The 20,545-nt window shown below is 47.9% G+C and overlaps 1 protein-coding gene across 1 annotated transcript in view; it reads left to right on the top strand.

Annotated features, from left to right (window-relative positions):
* Positions 1-20,545, top strand: part of TENM4 (teneurin transmembrane protein 4) — a 439,221-nt gene that overhangs the window by 321,183 nt on the left and 97,493 nt on the right. Inside the window, exons 13-14 of the mRNA XM_068978818.1 lie at positions 276-302; positions 8,872-9,018. Of these exons, the coding sequence (XP_068834919.1) occupies positions 276-302; positions 8,872-9,018 (174 nt within the window). The remainder of the gene's footprint in view (positions 1-275; positions 303-8,871; positions 9,019-20,545) is intronic.

Genomic DNA, 20,545 nt, shown 5'->3' with positions numbered 1-20,545 from the left:
CCACATGTCCTCTTGCTTATATGACCACATTTCCAAACGCCTGGATCCCAGAGTGGGTTGACGTTCCTTTTGGCCCTTCCTGGAGAATGTGCTTGCTCTCCCTCCTTCTCTCCCGTGTTGTCCTGTCTTTGGTTTTATTTTCCTCTCCCTGGCAGGTCTGTCCCACATGTGGGCTGTGGCCCCCTTTGTCTCCTCGGCACCTGGCATGGTTGTGTGACAGGCAGTGTTGCACTTTCTGGATCCTACCTTAAATGTGCTGTCTTTTATTTCCCAAGCGCACTATCTGGATAGGGTAGTTAAAGGTATGGTCTTCCTCTATTTCCCTGTTGTCTTTGTGCGTGTGTTTGTGTATGGGCATAACAGAAGAAATGTGCATCTAGAAATACACATGGACCCTCTAAGCGTGGCGTCCCGAGGCTGCCACGTCCCGGACTTTGTCACAGCATCCACTGCCCCGCGGGCAGGGTTTTGACAACGAGACAGTTGATATATCTGGAGTGTCCTTCTTCCCTGCTCGCAAGTGCTCAATCTGTTTTTGACATTGCCATCGTGCTGTTATCCTTCCCTTCCCATACACCCTTTCTGCCCCATCTCATGTCACCCTGCCCATCCCTGTGGCCCCTGGTCCATCAGAATTGAGTTGCTGGGTACCAGGGTGCATGGTCTGAGGCAGGAAGCGACAGAGACCCTGGAGCCACCTAAGAATCTTTTAAGAACTCCATTCCCACTAGATACTGTGCCAGGCTCTGGAGAAATGAGGGGAAAACAGACCTCTGATCTCAGGGAGTAAATGGTCAGTTTGTTTGGATTTTTTTTTTTCCTCTCTTCAGAGAAGGCCTGACTTAGTTAAGTTTTATCTTTGCAGAGTGTTCCCCACAGGCAAAGTAACTCTTGCCATTTACATTAAGTTGATGGGACCTAATTTCGCAAAAAGGCCTCACTGCTGTAAGAAGAGGAGAAGGCAATGGCAACCCATTCCAGTACTCTTGCCTGGAAAATTGCATGGATGGAGGAGCCTGGTAGGCTGCAGTCCATGGGGTCACTAAGTGTCAGCACGACTGAGCAGCTTCACTTTCACTTTTCACTTTCATGCGTTGGAGAAGGGAATGGCAACTCACTCCAGTGTTCTTGCCTGGAGAATCCCAGGGACGGGAGAGCCTGGTGAGCTGTCGTCTATGGGGTCACACAGAGTCGGACACGACTGAAGCGACTTAGCAGCAGCAGCAGCAGCAGCTCTAAGAAGAAGTCTCTGAACGATCAGATATGTGTGTTCCAAAAAGGCTCCGAGATCCCAGGGGGGAAACACCGTGCCATCTTCATCTTTTTATCCTTAAGCCCTCACACAGCACCGGGCCCCAAATATATGCTCAGTGCTTAGGGACACACACTCTGGGGTCCGACTGCCAGAGCTTGAATCTAAACTCCAACACTTAATGAATGCAATGGCCGACCTCCCTCCCTTCCCTTCAAGAGTCCTTGTAAAATGAACGTGATAACAGAACTTGCCTCACAGGGCTGGCACGAGGACTGAGTAGAGTAGAGAATGTGAAGTGTTCAGCACGTGGGCAGGAGTGGAGCTCAGTAAACACTAGCTGTGCTGTTTTATCATCGTACTGTTAGCCTTGCCCTCAACTTGGAGAAGGACTTCATTAGCCAGGCTAATTTTTGAAACTGTAAAGAAAAAGACTGAATTGGCTTTTAATAAGAGATAGCAACTGCTGTTTAAAAATTCATGGAAAGGATTTTAGGGCAACCTAAATGACTGAATGCTTTTCAACTGGGATATCTCTGCCAAATACAGCAAAGGTGATTGTGGGGCCCATCCAATGGATGCCTGGTGTTGAGAAGCAAGGTTCCTTGAATTTTACATACTGGCCTTCAACCAAGAATAAAATTATTGCAGCAAGAAAGAGTCACACCTCTGAGCCTCTTTAAAATAGGCCTTTCACACATGATCATCATCAGGGGAATCCTCAAGATGGATTAAGTTTAATAATGTCACCATCTATTTGGTGAATGTTTTTCCTACTATGTGAAGTTTTTCCATATCCATGAGTCTTAAGTGAGTCCTGTGAATTTTTTTTAAGGGAACACATAGAATTATACTCATTTGATTGGAAAAGGAAATTAAAGTTGAAGAAGTTGAGTGGCCTAGCCTGGATCATACTTGTAGTATGTAGCAGAACCAGGATTTTGTATTTCCTGGCCTAATCCATATTTCCAATATTCTTTCTTCTGTCAGAGTCATGAAGAATGTCCCATTAACTTCCAACGTTCTTCCTCTAAACCACATCTTCCAAGCTGACACCTTCACCAGGAAGTAACCCACATTCTCTCTCGAGCCACCTGTTCTGATCTGCAGTTCAGAAAATATTCACCAAACCTTGAGCTAGATTAGGTCAATGAATCATAAGTCACTTTAAAAGGCAAATGTTTCTTACCAAAAATCTAGTTCTCCACCAAGCCCCCATCGGACTGTCTCTCTGGTATAATGGGTGCTGCTGCTGCTAAGTCGCTTCAGTTGTGTCCGACTATGTGCGACCCCAGAGATGGCAGCCCACCAGGCTCCCCCGTCCCTGGGATTCTCCAGGCAAGAACACTGGAGTGGGTTGCCATTTCCTTCTCCAATGCAGGAAAGTAAAAAGTGAAAGTGAAGTTGCTCAGTTGTGTCCGACTTTTAGCGACCCCATGGACTGCAGCCTACCAGGCTCCTCCATACATGGGATTTTCCAGGCAAGAGTACTGGAGTGGGGTACCATTGCCTTCTCCGAATGGGTGCTAGTAATTCCCAAAAAAGAATTCAGAGGTTGGTATATGTAAGCCTGGGACTTTTCAGAGTAGAGTATTTTGCAGTTCAAAGACAAGCCAGCTTTTGTTCTTTCTGTCCACTTGCCTTGGTAGACACTGGAGAGACAACAGCCACCCACCAAGTATATTGACCTCCTCCTAAGTGTGAGGAAATGTGGAGCCACACAACCGAGGCCCCAGCCTCCCAGAAAAATCACTAAAAATATATTGTCACTAAAACACTAAAAATAGTTCCAACAAAACATGGTGAGGGTTGTGATAGAGAACATCCCATGGCCACTTAGCAATGAGAGCCCTCCCCAGCTTAGGCAGGGCCTCATAGACCAAAACTGTGGGCCATGACATAGCATACGAGAAGCCGCCGAAGGCTTTTAAAAGCAGGATACTGACTAGATGGGGCTTCCCAGGCAGCAAAGAATCTGCCTGCCAATGCAGGAGATGCAGGTTCTATCCCTGGGTTGGGAAGACCCCCTGGAAAAGGAAATGGCAACCCACTCCAGTGTTCTTGCTGTGAAAATTCCATGGACAGAAGAGCCTGGTGGGCTGCAGTCCATGGGGGTTGCAGAAGAGTCGGACATGAGTGAGTGAACAGCACGCAAATGACTTGATGACATTTACGATTTGGAAGGATCAATCTGGCCATATTGTGGGAAAAGTGGAGAAGGAACATTTAGGGGCAAAGAGACCAATTAGGAGGCTATTGCTGTCATCTAGGTAGGAGATGATGGTGCCCTTGTCTAGAGAACTGCCTGGAGGGGTGAAAACACACAAGACGACCAGAACAAGAAACGTAAACGGGATAGGTATGTTGTATAGCTCCTCTACCACATAAATAAAAGCTAAATACCTTCAAGGATTCTGAAAGTCTTCTAGCTTCAAAGGAGTCTTCGTAGGCTTAAACAAGAGGTTGGAAATAAAGCAGTCCCTTGTCATTTAAAGGGCATTGTTTCTTTTGAAAAGCCTAGCCCTTCTCTAAACCTTAAAATTATATTATTTTGGGCTCTGGAAAATGCCCAGTATGAATCCTTCCAGAGGGGATTGTTAACGCCACTTGGGCTCTCTGAATTATTGATGTGTTTTAGGGTTGTGGAATTAATGAGTTTTAGCAGCAGGTAAGGAAGGGCGTATTGCTTTAAGAAAGTCAACAGGTTCCCCCCCGAGAGGAGGCCCCTTCATACTGGCTAATGGGAGGTGTGATGATCTCAAAAGCAAATTGTTTCATGAGAGCAAACCTCACTCAAGCCACAGGTACTCCAGGTGTCTCTGAAACCCTGAAACCAGCTGGACAGTGCAGACCCTCGGGATACAGACTGGTCCATTTAAAGAAACTGACCGTGGAAAGAGCGTTCCTGTGATTTTACATGTAGAGTGGACCCTCCCTGAGAACACGGGCTCTTCCTGGCAGTTTCAGAGCTGCACAGAATGTGTGCACCAGGCCCTGTGTGCTAAGCAGAGCTCACTAGAGCAGGGCTTCCCAAAGAGGGTTTTGTGGAATAGAATTTTCCACATGATTGTAAATGATTGGGGTGGCAGCAAGGAGTTCTGAGGTCAAATTGGAAAATGTTCCAATAATCAAATACATAGGTTTCCTTGTTGTAAGACTCCCCGGAGGCTTTAATGTGTTTAATGTGACTTTCTAGGATGAGAATATAGGATATTTGTTTCCTAAACTTATTTAACTATAGAGGTTTGTTTTTGAGGAACTCATAGAACTGGTAGTTCAAAGAAGTCACTTTGAGAAGCATTGTTTGCAATTATAAGACCCGTTTTAAATTGTCCTGGAACAAAAGTGAAAGTGTTAGTCGCTCAGTTGTGTCTGACTCTCTACGACCCCATGGACTGTAGCCCACCAGGCTCCTCTGTCCATGGGGATTCTCCAAGCAAGAATACTGGAGTGGGTTGCCATGTCCTCCTCCAGGGGATCTTCCCGACCCAGGGATAGGGATCGAACCTGGGTCTCCTGCATTGCAGGCAGATTCTTTACCATCTGAACCACAGGCAAGCCCCATCCTGTCTTAAATTGTCTTGGAACAAAAGGTATAGATAAATAGAGTATAAAAATATTGAGGGCAGAGGCTATATCTCATCTGTGTATATCCCAGAATTAATCCATGCCTGGCATCCAGTAGGTGTTAAGTAAAGTTTGTTGAAATTAAGAACAGAATTATCCAATTTGAGGTTATTTTGACCTTCTCTATTGGGTGGTAGTACTGGAAGGGCCTAACAGAGCGTCTCATCCAAACCTTTATTTTGTATTGAGTTAGCCAAAAAGTTCCCTGGGGTTTTTCTGTAAGATGTTATGGAAAAACCCAAATAAACTTTTTGGCCACCCCAATAGATGAGGAAATTGAGGTCAAGAAAGGACGAATTGCTTTGCCAAGACCCCACAAGTTAGGCATGCAGAACCTAGCTCTCCCGCCTCATCCCCTGATCCATTTCAGCTCAAATATATGGAGTACTGGCTCTGTGCAAGGTACTAGTTTAGGTCCAAAATTGCCTTTGTGGAGGTTACATTCTAATGGAGAGAGTAGACCTTAAATTATTGCAAAATGAATTACTTAAGTATGTTTGGGACAGTTGCTCTCAAGAAGGACAGAGCACTAGGAAAGCCAGGTGGGCCTGGGCTGGGACTCGGGGGCCCTGAACCCCTCTATCTTACTGCTTCCTGCTGAGCTGCATGTTGGCTCCATGACCACGGCACTGGGTTTGTCTCAGCTCTCTCTGGCAAGGTTTGTATTCACGAAGACCATAGCTTTTGACCCAAATGTTGAACAGTTTGGACTGACAAAGTGTTATTTTTTGATTCGTGAGTTTCGTAGTGAAGTTGGACCAATACAATGTTAAATAAGTCCAATAATAATAATAGCAGCTATCATTGATTAAATGCCTACCTGTGTTATCCGCTGTGCTAAACAAGTGGTATACATTATCCCATTAACCTTCTTAACAGCTCTTTGGATTGGGTATTAGCTCCATTTTACAGATAACACAACTGAACTCGGAGAGTTAAATGATTTGCCAAACATTGCATGGGATTCCCCAAGACTCTGCCTGCTAGTGCAGGAAACCCGGGTTTAAACCCTGGATCAAGACAATCCCCTAGAGAAGGAAATGGCAGCCCTCTTCCTGGAGAAGGAAATTGCAGCCCACTCCAGTATTCTTTCCTGGGAAATCCCATGGACAGAGGAGCCTGGCGGGCTACAGTCCCTGGGATCACAGAGTCAGACGTGACTTAGCAACAGCAACAAAGGAAGATCGTGGCCCTGGGATTTGACCGTTCTGTCCCGTTCCAAAGTCCACATTCTATATAAGGTTTGGTTTTTATTAAAAATTTAGGATTAAATGGTGTGAAATCGACACTGCCTTAGACCATCAGGATCTGAACAATATAACCAAAAGTTACTTAGTTTTGGAGAGAATGTATGTAGAATGCCTAGCACAGTGGTAAGCCATAGTAAGCCTTCAGTTTACAGCAGCTGTCGTTGTCTTCACTGTCCTGAAGCATCTAAATCAGGGTTTGGCAGACCAAATCTGGCTCATCCCTTTTTTATAAATAATGTTTTGTTGGAACACAGCCATGCCCATTGGTTTACAAATTGTATGTGGCTCCTTTCAAGCTATAATGGCAGAATTTGGTAATGACGGAGCCAAAAAGACCATATGGCTCACAAGGCACAGTATTCAGTAGCTGGACCTTTTAAAAAATACTTTGCTGACGTTGATCTAGGTAATTGCCTCAGTTTTCTTTTTGCCTTTCTATGGCCCCTATCTGGGGTTATGGATACAACTTATGATATGACAGTCCCTCTACTCAAACTAGAGAGAAAGTCATGACATGGAGAAGACTCAGATATTGTCTTCAAGCTGTATGTCAGGCTTTGTGTGTCATGCATACATTATCTTATTTAATCCTCCCAACAACCCCATTTTATAAGTACACTGAGGCTCAAAGGAATTAAATAAGGTGCTTGGGTCTTACAGCCACTGAATGACAGAACCAGCCTTTGATATGACTCCCAAGCTTGTGCTCTCATTCAAGAGAAATTCTTTGCATCTTACACAAGGCTCCACCTTGGAGCAAGAGAAAGCAGTCTACTACTATCCTTAACAATTGGACCCTTGTTCCTCCGAGACTAATTTCAACATATGAGGCTTAATTTAAAGCAAGTCTCGGCTGGATGGAGAAAACTTTAAATGGACTAATTGGAGAAAGGAGGGAGGGAGCTTGTAGGTGCTTAGATCAGGAGTGGCTGAGGTCAGCTTCTGAGACAGAATGCCTGCACGTCACAGCACTGCTCCTGTGCTTCCCAGCTGCTGTCTCGAATCCTTCTGGGTGACCCTGCTGGTGTCGTCCTGCTTCTCCCAACAGGCTTCTGCCAGGCAGTGACCCCCATAGTCTATATTTGCTTCAGAGTTTCTGTGAGACTCCCTCCTGGGCTGGGAGTACACACTCAATAAATGTTTCTTCCTTCGAATGGGAAACACAGTGGCCAGATAGACTGGTGGCTATGTTGAACATCTCAAGTATAAATGAACATGTTCTTTTCTTCTACTTTGTAATACCAGTCAAGGATAAAAAGGCCTTGAAACACTACAGTTTTAGATTCTAATTGATCTACCATTTAGTGAGTGCCAACCTTGGCCTAGGCCTCGTACCAGACAGCCGTATCCATACTTGCTTCACTTAAGAGTAAGGAGTCAGTTTTCAGTTATTTCATGATAGAAAATTCAGTTCATAGCTGTATTTGTAGCAGTTTGTTGCCCTTAATAATAAAACAAGTTTTATAGATGGCAGAGTGCTTTCACATCCATACCTTCCCCTGAGACTGAGCAGAGCCAGAAAGAAGCTATGGAAGGCATCCTGGTGAGGCGTTTTTTGATGGCCCCTCTAAGAAAGGAGTTGGCAGATTTGCTAAAAATGAGGACTTGATGAAAACCAAGCAGCAAAATAGGAGCAGGAATGAAGCATGTAACTTAACAGATTCTTGAAAAGGTGGTAAGCAAGAACCTGCAAGCTTCCTGGAACAATAACAACTCCCACCTTATGATCTAGTCAAAGCAGAACTCAGGCAGAGTCTAAATATTGCCTGACCCTCCCTGATTAAATCATCCCAGCCCTCACAGACAGATGGCCGCTCCCGTGTTTGGTTCCCGCCATATTTTATACATCTCCCTCAGGGCACTTAGCAGTGAAATATTTTGCTCATACAAATCTGTCTCCTTTGATAGGCTGCATGCTCCTCAAGAATAAGAGCTAGGCCTTATGCATGTCTGCACCTCCAGTGCTAGCCCAGAGAAGGTGCCTAATAAATGACAGGCAGGCGGACAGATGTACAGATGAACGCAATTAGGGGAGAGTGGCCTGCCCGCACCTGCACTGGCATTCCCAGACAGCCCTCGTTAGCCGCTCTGTGGCAGTCGTCCAGGCTGCTCTGAGTGGCTGAGGATCAGATGGGAAGAAAAAGACCCCAGGACTCTTCCTAAAGCAAAGACAATTGTTCAGGAGGAAATCGGACAAAACAAATGCAAAGCCTAAGGTCCCATACGATGGACCTAGTCCCAAGGCCTGAGAAAAGTACAGCCCTTTAGAATGAGAACCAGGTGTGCTGAGGGGACAAGAGGAGTAAACGCAGAGATGATCATTCGTTTGTTTTAAACAAAACAGAGGCAGGAACAACCGGCAAGAGTGAGCAAGGAGTGAAGAATCAGCCCCAAAGCTCCACTGGCCAGATTTGGATAAGTCCACATCCATTGACTCTGGCTCTAGAATCCTGATCACTTTGGAAAGGGAGGGTTTTGGGTACAGAAGGTGTGGGCTTCAGACCTAGCCCCGCCACCTCCTGACAGTGCCACGTGGTAACCATGTGGTCTGAGCCTCTGAGTCTCAGTAGCCTTAAATGTAAGGGGCAGTTCTAACGATAGGCACCCCCAGGTACCGAGGGCATCAGTGTGCTGACGACTGTGAAGGTCTTCTGTGAGCTGACAGGTCAAGTGTGAGTGTGTGTGAGCACAGTCTGTGCCCATGGTTGATCAGACCCTGATTCTGGTTGCTTTGCCTTGCAGAGGGTTGCCCTGGCCTGTGCAATGGCAACGGCAGATGTACCTTGGACCTGAACGGATGGCATTGCGTCTGCCAGCTGGGCTGGAGAGGAGCTGGCTGTGACACGTCCATGGAAACCGCCTGTGGCGACACCAAAGACAATGATGGAGGTAGGGCTCTGGCACCCAAGGGCCCCGTGCGTCTCCAGGGCAGTGGGAGACGCAGAGTGGAGGGTGAGCATTACTGAGTGAATAGGCCACCAGCCCACCAGCTGTCCAGTCCAGGGGGCCCTCAGGGTAGTCATAAGACAGCAACTGTCATCTAAGGAATAAGCACGTCTCCTTGTTGTTCCATTGGAATTAATTAAACTTAACTGATGCAAACAAAATCCGTTGCCATCTGACAGCAAGTGCAGAGGAGAAGGCATATGAATGAAGGAATTTTCTCATAATGCATTAATGGAGTGAGTTGCCTAGCAAAGTTATGAGATTCCCGCACTAGAAGTGGACATGAAGAGGCTACCCCAATTCTGTAGCACAGAAAGTGCCAGAAAGGATGCTTCTCCAGGGGGAGGGTGATTGAGTTACCTTTGGTCGAGGTCCCTTCTCCTCTGGTTCTGGTGATAACGCTCACCAAGAGTCCTGGGGGCCACCTTTGCCCCAACACCTTCTGTCCCTATGGGTTTGTAGTAGAATTCATCTTTGCTGTTGGCTTTTGTTTTTTTCAAGTGCTGGGCAGTCAGAATCCTGAGGAAGAGAGGCCTACTCTTGTGGAACGTGTATTAGCTGAGAATGAATAGGCCAAGGTTCTAATCCCAGTTCTGTCTTTGGCCCTCTGTGTGTCACTAAGCAAGCTACTCGAGTCAGTGGGCCTCACACTCCCTACTTATAAAATGAGGCCCTCGGATCATCAGAGCCCTTCCAGTCTTTATCTTAGTCCTAGGATTAACCTTTGTCTATCTGTTGTGTGAAACTTGGATAAATACAACCACAATGTGCTTTAGTTTCCTACTTGGAAAATGGGATGATTCTTTGTGCCTCTACCAATCTCAGGGGGTAAATAGAATAAAAAGATATTTGAAAAAAAAAAAGATCAGAACATTTAGCCCTCCTTTTCGAATGATGGCCTAACAGTTGACCTCATCAAAAAGATGTGTTTATGCAGCTTCTATGTTTATGCCAAGGGACTTTCTGGTCTAAAACTGAAAATCCAAGGCCAGAAACTCAGCATCCCAACATTTGGGAAGCTTCTACTTAGTGCGGTTCAACAATAGCAGAGCAGCATGAGGACTGAAAGGCCAGTGTGTGTTGTCGTGATTATTCTGGTTCACTTGCCTCAAGTTGGCTCCAGCTGCTCTGGGCTGTTTCAGACCACTGGTCTTTGTCCGAGCCCCCCAGCTTTCAGACCTTATATCTGCTGCCTGAATCCAGGAGGAGGCCAAGCCCAATGCATCCAGTCCTTGGCCCCGTGGAGTAATTTTCCACAGGGAGCCTGTGGGGTTGGGCCACGGTAGGCAGGCAGAGACAGCAGGTCCATGCTCTCCTCCTGAGACCTCACAGGACTGAAATGTCCCTTAACCTGAAACGTGCAAAGCTCATTAATTCTTCTGCTGCATAAATATCCAGAGTTCCCTGTTAGGGGGCCAGGCACAGGGATGAATAAGTCCTGTCCCCACACTGCAGGAACTCAAATGAGGGAGAAAGACCAAAGTGAAGTGCTAACGGACAGTGAGACGGGCTGGTGCAGAGTTCCATATTGACTATCGTGGGGGTAGTAAAATGTTCATCAAGAAGGCCATGCTTGAGTAGGCAAGCTTTATTGGAGAGAGCTTTCCATTTGGAGAAAACATCACAGGCAGAGCAAGGGCACCGTGTAGCCCCGCCTTCCAGGAAGATAAAGGACAATCATGTTTGATCTTCATAAGAAGGAGATGTCAACCTGATTATCCCCCTAACTTCCCCCTTCACTTTGCCTGTGTAGACACAGTTCCATGACCAGCAATGACATTCATGTAGTTAGCAAAGAAAGGGAGAGGAGCCATACCATGAAGTCATTCCCTTTTCAGGAATCCAGGGTGTTGGCCAAAGCCTTCAGAGGGCTGTTGAATATCCATAGCAAAAGAACTGGATGTCCTTGAGAAGTGCCAGGAGAAGGTATAGCTCCCCAAAATGCACATCCCAGAATAAGTCGTAAAACAAGGTCCATTTACTCCATCACATGAAGCACAGTGCCCACGTACCCTCTGTTCACTGTCCTGCAGAGCTAGCCTCCCAGGGCCCAGACTCCCCAGGGCTGACAGGGCAGGTGGGTACGCAGGAGCCCAGAGCCCCACAGCCCTGGAAGGGCTTCTCATCATTGGAAATGGGGCTGAGCCAGACCCCAGGGGAACAGAGCCTTCCCCAGCTGTCATGGAGGTGAACCAGCAGGAAGTGGAAAAGAACAGTCAACAAATCGCCAAGTGCAGGAGAATATACCTCTTCTATCTGCGGAGCATGTTTGGACTGGAGTGAGCTTTTATATACTTTCTAGCAAAGCCACACACAAGTACTGTAACCTGAGGTCACTCACTCAGCAAACATTAACTGAACCTCTCCTCTATATCAGGCCCTCTCCTGGGTTCTGAGACTTCAGAGACAAGTAAGACACAGTTGCTACCCTTGTGACGTTCACAGTCTGGAGAGAGAGAGAGAGAAACAGCACCTGTCACAGATGGGATAGAATCATGGCAGTGATAAAGGGGCATCCCTCATGCAGCTGATGTTATCAAATGCCTGGTACCCTCCTGGGAACTGTGATGTCCCATGGGGCTTCCAGTCTAGCCAGGAAGACATCCAAGGATCATCCTGGTTGGGAAGACAACGGGCTGAGGGGACCACACTGTTGAGGGAGCTTGACCTTGGGTTCTGAACTGCGAAATGAGGCAGCAACCCACCTCAGGACCCTCTCAGTTTGGTGGGCTCTCTACCCATTGGAGGAGCCAAGAGGAAGGGGAAGGGGTCCCTCCCCCCGGCTTTGAAGGATGGCACAGATGAAGCAACTGCAGGAGTTAGGCTGTCCCCAAGTGCTGAAGGGGGCAAGACTGTCCTCCCTGGCCCCTCTGGGTCTTGGCCAAACAGGGGCAGTTTTAGTGGAGGGAGAAACAGGGCAGACTCTACCCAGCAACATGGGGTGAGCCAGAGTAAGCACTTGGCTGTCTGAGGTTTGGTCAGGCACACATTCGTCGGGCTCCTGCTATCTCCCAGGTCGCACACTCCTTTCTCAGAGGATATCAAGACCAGCAAACATGGCCCAGCCTCTTCTCCCTCAGGAAGCTCAGTTATTTTTAAGAAATCGTTATTCACACATCTAATGGAGCAGAATGAATGAGCACCTTTATTTCAGTCATGATGTGGGACACAGCAGGATCCCAGATAAATAAGCCAGAAAGTGAAAATTATGTCACTCAGTCATGTCTGACTATGCAACCCCATGGACTGTAGCCCGCCAGCCTCCTCCGTCCATGGGATTTTCCAGGCAAGAGTACTGGAGTGGGCTGCCATTTCTTTCTCCAGGGGATCTTCCCAAACCAGGGCTCGAACTCAGGTCTCCCACATAGCGGGCAGACTCTTTACCATCTGAGCCATCGGGAATCCCTAAATAAGCCACGGTGGAGGGAAAAAAGTGTTAGAGTCTCGCTGAGTGATTGCTCTTGGCTGATGTGACTCGGGGGCTTGGAGAAGGAATTCGCAGCGGTTACTGTGAGTAACAGGACTAGAGAAGGCAGAGAACACAGACTTGAGCTCCCTCCTCCTGCCCTGCCCATTACAGACAGGAAAGCTGGGGCCTGGAGCGGGGAGGTGATGTCACAATCATCAGAGTCCCACAGAAAGTCAGTAACACGGCTGGACTCGGACCCGAGACCCTTGAGCCATTCTGTGTGATCTCGTGGACCGCCACCCCATGGTGTTTCATCTTCCTCCCAGACGTGTAGTGTGAGAACTTAGTCCAATCTAAGTAGGCTACAGCAGTGCCACAGGGGGGACCAGAGATGACAGTGATAGCTCATATAAGCAACTGGGCACCCAGCCAACAACACTGGGGGGCGCCTGGTATTCTGATACCCTCACTGTCTTTATGATGAGGAAGCTAGGGCTTAGCAAAGGGAAGCATTTGGCTCAGGTCACACAGCTAGCAGGTGGCAGAAACTGTATAGTCCCTGGGGGCTGGCCACACAAGAGCTTTCCAGCATGCCTGGACCTCAGACTCACGATTCCATCATAAACCTAACCATGGCCCTGCAAGTTATCTGAAAACTCCTGGCTTCTCTTCTCTCCCAATTTGCTAGGCTTAACGCAATTCTTTACAAATGAAACTTGAACTTCAAGCTTCATGAAGAAAGCTGTTGCAGTGGTTTTTAACTGAGACCCCCGAAAACGTGTTTCACTGTATGGCTGAGTCGGGTTTCGCTTTATTGGTTTGTTTCTGTTTTCGCTTATGGTTGTCTAGATTTTAAAGCAGAGAACAGATCCTGAATGTGAGTTAGTGACTCCCAATCTCTTAATCCACTGTCAGGGCTGCCCAGTCAATCTAACCTGCCTCCAGATTTCACTCCAAGCCCTGGTTGGTGAGGGGCAGCAGCAGGGCAGGCTGGCAAGCAGAGACCCTGATTCACCATTTGGTATGTTTGACAAAGAAGATGTGCCCTATCCTTACGTGCCCTTCAGAAAGGCCCCTGTGACACGCTGTCCCATGCACCTTCTCACATGTTCTCACCGACCATCTGAGGGGGCATGTGTGCCCATTTCAGAGATGGAAAAACTGTGGCCCAAAGATGCTTGTTGTGTTTGTTCAGTAACTAAGTTGTGTCCGACTCTTTTCTACTCCATGGACTGTAGCAGGCCAGGCTCCTCTGTCCCCTACCTTCTGGAGTTTACCAAAGATGCTAAGTGACTATAAAATAAGAATAACAAGGCCTGCCTTGCAGGGTTGCTGTGAGGACTACAGAGGGTGTATTTAAAGGGCCTGAGAAGCAACATACCACAGTGATTAGAAGCAGGATCTGTACCCAGATGGTCTGGATTCAAATCCTGGCTTCCCCATTTGCTGGCTGTATGACCTTGAGTGAGTTATTCAACTTCTCTGAGCCTCAGTTCGTCACTTGCAAATGTCATCTCTCTTTGTCTTGCTCCTTTCCACCTGTAATCACAGAAGTGTGATGTTTATTATAAAATAAATACTCATAAATAAATATTCATATATAAATCACTTTTAAAAATTAGAATTATATTCTCTATAAAATTTTACAGTCTACTGTTTAGACTTATGATTAGACTGTATTTTTCCATATCGTAATATATCTTGACCATTTTCATCTTTTAGTTAAAATTTGTATTCCAAACTGCTACATGCTTACTGCTAGAAGGAAAAAAAAATTCAAATATACATAAATGAAAACAGTAGCCATCATTTAGAGAGCATCTCTAAGGGCCAGGGGCTGGGCTGGACATTCTGTGTCCATAAACTCCAGCCCCTCGTGAAGCACTTGAAAGGCAGATGCTTAGAGGCTGGGAAGCTGAGGCTCACGGAGCTGATGAGGCTTTCCCAAAGTCACACCATGAATCAGTGGGAAAGCTAGGATGCAAATGGAAGCCATGCTTAAAAAGAAGTCAAAGAAAGGAAACATCCACTGGAATTTAAGCACCCATACCCCTTGTGATAAAGGATCTTAAAGCAGCTTCAAAGTGTGTTCATCTCTGTAGACTCTGTTGGCCCCATAAAACAATCATGGGTTGCAATTCAGATCATTGATAGATGCAACCTGGAGGAAGAAATTTCAGGAAAACTGAGAACAAAGCTCTCTGTCCTCCCTTCTCCTCCTCATCTCCCATCGTTGGCACATAGAGCCATAGAGTTTGGCCACACTTCAGACTATCTCTAAACCACATTTCTTGTGATAAGAGACAAGAGAAAAATTGACCTTTAAAAATCCTGCGTTCTGAGGAGCAGATAAAGATTTTGCAAGCCTTTTCACCGAAGGCACAGAATTTATTACAGCAGATGACAAAAACTTCTCCCAGATGTGTACAGACGGGGAGGCACATTCCACCCTCCACCCCCCGGGGCCTCCCCAGATGCTGCTCACAGCCTGCCATAAAACACGTCTGGGGCCAGACTGCAGGCAGCCGTGAGATGAGGTCGGCGGGTGGGCTGCTGAGCCCGGGGAGGAGTTAAACCTGCAGAGAGAGCTGGCTGGACTGGTTAGACGCTGTCCACAGGCCCATCAGGCTAAGGGACCATGCAACCAACTCTGATGAAAAGAGTTTGCTAGGCCACGAATTGCCCACACCCGCCCCTAGCTCTGCTCTCCTTTCGACTTCTTCTTGCCCATCCTTCTAGTCTCAGTTTAAGCATTCCGTCTTCCAGGAAATATTCCAGCCCTCAGCCCATATTGGGGTCCCCTCTTTGGGCTTCCACAGCACACCCAATTGGGGACCCCAATATGGGCTGAGAGTTCCTTCTTCCCCTGCACATGGTTATCTCGCTCTGACTTGCCACACTTGGGAGTCCTTTGGAGCCGTGACGGTTTTCTTCCTGTCTGTCCAGTGCCTAGGGCAGGGCCCGCCAGCCATGTGGCAGACACTGAAGGATCAGAGCAGACCTGTCGTGTGTGCCCGCTTTCTAAGGAGAGGAGCAAGCTCTTCCTAGGGTGGAGGGGGTGCGGGGGGAGGGATGACTTCCGTCACACCCTGTAGCCCTCGATGGGCCCAGTCGAACTGATGGAGCTGTTTGACTTGGGATCCTCACTCATTCATTATTCATTTTTTCATTCATTCAACAAACGTGCTCACGGTGCATAGGGCAGTGTGCTATATGCATATGGGATAAGAAGCAAGTCACGTCTGCCCTCTGTGGACGGGGGAGCCAGGAAACGATAGAGAAAGAGATGCAGGCAGTGGAGTAGGGCCTGAGTTTGGAGACAGAGAAGAGACCAGGGCCCCAGCTGCCACTGCACTAGCGGCGTGATTTTGGGGTGAATCAACTAACCTGATCCCAGTGTCCGCTTTGTAAAGATGAGAAGGCCAGCTCCGTCACCACCTTCTACAGAACCCTCAGTGCCTGTCGCTTTCTGTGAACGTTCCAGCAGGCGGCCACCAGGGTAGATGGGCCTGTGGCATAGAAAGGCCACAAAGTGACTGTTAGGCGGGTTAACCCCAGGGGCTGCCCTCCGCTCCCCCCAACAACTGATGGGGACACTGACAGCGGAGAGGGACTTGGTCGCCTGAGGCCGCAGCATGCCCTGGCAGCTGTGAAGATCATAACACAAACGGGGAGCCACTGTGGTCAGGACTCCGACTGATGGCACAACTCTTCACCCGTTCCTAGGTGGCACCCCTCTCTGCAGAGGGTGATGGACACCAAGGCTTTTTTCATTGAAGTTCTCATGGCTGGAGAGTGACAGGCTCAGGGAAGGAACCCTGTCTTCAGGCTTCTTAGCCTGGATTCTTTCTCTCCACTTGCCCCTCTCAAGGTCAGGGACACCCATGGGCAGGCTGGGCACTGAGGAGGAATGCAAGAGCAGATGGCGCAGCCCTCGTCCTCCAGAGGGTGGCACAGGACGTACATGGAAGTGTTAGCAGAGCCTTGCTGCACACATCGTGTGGCGTCTCGTCCCCACGTGGCATCTCGTCACCATGTGGCGTCTCATCACCATGGGACTTCATGTTCAAGGGTCAGGAGAACAAGAACTACTCTGGAAGGTTCATTTAGTGCCCCGGAGATGTGGCCACCTTTTTCTTTTTTTCCCAACCTACCCTTCCTTCCTTTTTCTCTTGCCTGTCTTTTTTTTTTTTTTTTTTTTTTCATTTGACTCCTGTCTTTTTAATCTCTATTCTGCCTTTTTACTAGCTGTTTCCTTCTCCCTTCCCTGGACCCCTCTCTCCCACCAGAGGCCGCGGCTGGGTGCAGCGTTGCTGAATGGCTGGAGCCTGAACGGCCTCTGACCCTTCAACTGCCCTTCTTCACTTCCACCATATAAGGAGAGAGAGGGGGCCTTAGAACTATATGGGTAAAGGGAATTTCTGGAGGAAACGTGTAATTTCCCCCAAGTTGGAGTTTTAGGGTTTAGGAGGGCTTTATTGAAAATTTGAAAGAAGTAGAGGAAAACCTTCTCTATTTTCCTGCTGGGTTTGGGAGTTTTGCTTTTGCTGTTACGATCCCAAAGGTCTCTCAAGGAGAATAGGCAATGCAGCAAACACGGACAAAAGTCAACCAATGTGTGTATAACATACAATTAAGTGAGAGAAGTGCATGGAGAATCTAAATGTCTTCAGCCAAAACCTGAGAATCTTGAAAACCATATATTGCTGTGTTTCTAACCTACCCCCAAATTTACTTTTCTATCCCCACAATATACTTTTTCTTCTTACTATGACTTTTCTAAAATTTGTCATCCATGCCGAAAAGGCTGAAACCGTGCAAGAGTCTCGGTTACTGTGAGCAGCTGTATACCCTGCTGCAGGCTGCCATATGCTGCATTTGAAAATACAGAGAAGGGTTTGCTTAGAAGCCAGTCTCAAAAACTGTGGCTCTGATGAGAATCTCGTGGGCCCTACTCATTTTAAAACTATTGTTATGTATCTCATTTAGCTGTGATGGTCTCTATTAGTAGGGTTTAGCCCACATTTACAACTCAGCAAATATTTGCCGATTGAATGATGAGGGAGCTTCCACATAGGGAGCTGTAGGCGGGCAGCATTCCTGGCCGGACATCAATCACTCTGTAAACAGCTCCACAGTCCCAGAGTCTCTCCTAAGAGCAGGGTGTGTGATATGTCCCCATTCGGAGAACCTCAATCTTCAAGTCCCCTGGGGTCTCTGCTTCCCTAACTCGTAGGCGTGTTGCTGTGGCTGTGTTTCTCTGATTCAGTTCTCCAAGGCCAGACAGACCATCTGCAGAAAGAGCTGCCCTGAAACACGGGTGTAGGGAGGGCAGCTCTGTTACTGGGATCCCTGTTCAAGGGAAGCACCCAGCCAGGGGCGAGTAGTGGCTCATGTCTGTCAAGCCCTTGCTCAGGTGCTGGTCTTCGTGCTAAGTGTGCTACGCCCGTGATCTCACCTAACCCTCCCAGTGTCTCTCTGAGCAAGGTCTGACTGTTCATGTTACAGACAGGTGAACTAAAGCTCAGAGCCCTTACGGAGACCTTAAAATTTCTACCCGAATAGTCAACTAGATCATCACCAGGGCCCTCTCACCACAAGGAGCAGCAATTTTGTCTAAGATGGCATTTTTCTAAAGGAAAGAAGTAAGGGGTATGGAAAACCCCAGATTCCAGAGGCATGGATGAAGCTGGAAGCTAAGGCAGTGGGTGGGGACCCTGAAATGAGTCAGCCATGGTCTCTAAGAGCCTGCTGGGTGGGGAGGGAGACAGAGAACACGAGGATTATAATACAGAGAGATGAGTGCAGTGGTGGAGGTCACCAGCACGCTGGAAGAGCACAGCAAGCCTCATAAAGTCGGGTTTTCCACTTAAATAGTTCCTACATCCCTTCAGGGACAGACAACCTTTTCTATTTCACAAAGAACTGAGTTCAGATTCCGAGTCAGCTTCTTTACTGACCAACTGTGTGATCTTGACCAAGTCACCTTACCTCTTGGAACCTCTGGTTCCTTCCCGTCAAAAATGAGGGCTATGGTGGTGACAGTGGCTACTTCACAGAACTGGGAAGATTCACGGACATTTTTCTTGCAAACATTTCTTGGAAAGCATTTAGCACAGTGCCTGGCCCTCAGTGGGGCGCAGCTGTGATCATCATCATCGTCATCGTCATTTAATACAAAAACTAATAGTAGTCATTCCTGGCTAACCTTCCAGCCAGGACCAGAGAACAGGAAACCGCTCTTCCAAGGTGCCACGAAGCAGGGTGTTTATGAAGAGGTGAAAGACTGGTTTCCAGGGACTGCTCCGGTGGTAAACAAGAACAGGCAGGAGCTAATAAAATTTCAAATTAGCCATGACTTTTCACGGCCCTTCAATTGTGCCGGCTGATTTAATGGTCAGCGTCCCTGCTCGCCGGGATTGAATAATGGAGCATTTCTGCAGAGTTATGGATGCGGCAGCTGAATCTGTCATGCGAACATCAATAGCAGAATGCAAATAACCCTCAGCTTGGGCTGTAATTATGTGTTTAAGCAATGTCTGACAGGAGCAGCCTGAGAATGTGTGATGGGGCCAGCCAACTGCGGGAGAAGACAGGTGCTTGGCTCGGCAGTTAGCTGCTGGACCTGGGAGCTGGGCCAGGAGGCACGAGGCAGGACCCAGGACCCGGCCCGAGTGAGGGGAGGCCTTTCCGCCACATCTCTGGTGAGCACACGCAGGACGGTTGGCCCCCACTCTGGGGAGCCATGTTCCAGGGTCAGGAAGAGAAACTGCCTCTTGTGCTGTGCTTAGTTGCTCCGTCGAGTCCAACTCTTTGCGACCCAGTGGACTGTAGTTCACCAGGCTCCTCTGTCCATGGGACTCTGCAGGCAAGAATACTGGAGTGGGCCGTTCCCTCCTCCAAGGGATCTTCCCAAGCCAGGGATTGGACCCAGGTCTCCCGCATGGCAGGCTCCTCTGTCCATGGGACTCTGCAGGCAAGAATACTGGAGTGGGCCGTTCCCTCCTCCAAGGGATCTTCCCAAGCCAGGGATTGAACCCAGGTCTCCCGCATGGGAGGCAGATTCTTTACCATCTGAGCCACCAGGGAAGCCCACCTCTTATTAAGCACTTATGATATATCAGGTATTCTGCCAGATTTGAGGACATATACTCTGTCTTTCACGTAAATAAGAATTATGTAAGTAGCACTCTTATAAGTCACAGTAAGAGATGTGAGAATCTAAGGCCAGGGAGTTTAAGTAACCTGACCAAGGTCACACAGTAGTAAGTCTCAGAGCCAGGATTTGACCTCTGGAGCCCATTCTCTGTACCACTGTGCTGCCCTCAAGGAGGGCAGAGCAGATGGGCCTTAGACACCATGCAGAAGTTGGGAGAGAAGGACAAGGGATTTTTTTTGTCCCAACTTATTAAGGAAAAAAACTGGGTTTCAGGGAGGTCATGGAGCTTGCCTGAGGCCACAACACCCTGAGACTAGTAAAGAGGCTTAAGAGTGCATGTTGTATGTGCAGTAACCCTATGGCCAGCCTCTATATTATAGATCCACGGAGACAAGAGAAGGAGTATATCAGAGTTGAAGAGATGGAAGTGAAGAGAGGTTAAGTATGGGGACTCATTCAAAGCCATTCTTCCAGGCAGTTCTGGGGCTTGCACTTCAGAGTCTGAGCCTCGGGATCCTCCCACCATACCACACTGTTTCACAGAATTGAATGAAGATAATGTTTTTCTGCCTTTTATGGACTTGATTCATATGTCATTTAACTCATTCCATTGTCACTCATTTATTTAACAGTCAGGTCTTAAACACCTGTGCTATGTGCTGGGGCTACATCAGAGACAACCAGAGCAGGACCCATGCCCTCAGGATGGTGGGGAAGTTTGCCCAGAATCACTGGAAGCAGGAGACACAGAACCCCAGCCTGCAGAAGGACACACGTGCTCAGGCTCTTCTCTGCCTACAGAGCGCACAGGCTGCCTACAGTACTGCTCCGGGCAGTATTGGCGTCTCGTCTATTTTAAGCTGTTCTATTGGGTGCCCGTAAAAGCACTTTGGGATAATGAG

Source organism: Capricornis sumatraensis, chromosome 8 (assembly GCF_032405125.1).
Source record: "Capricornis sumatraensis isolate serow.1 chromosome 8, serow.2, whole genome shotgun sequence".
Classification (NCBI taxonomy): Eukaryota; Metazoa; Chordata; class Mammalia; order Artiodactyla; family Bovidae; genus Capricornis; species Capricornis sumatraensis.
This window is presented reverse-complemented; position numbering and strand designations above follow the sequence as displayed.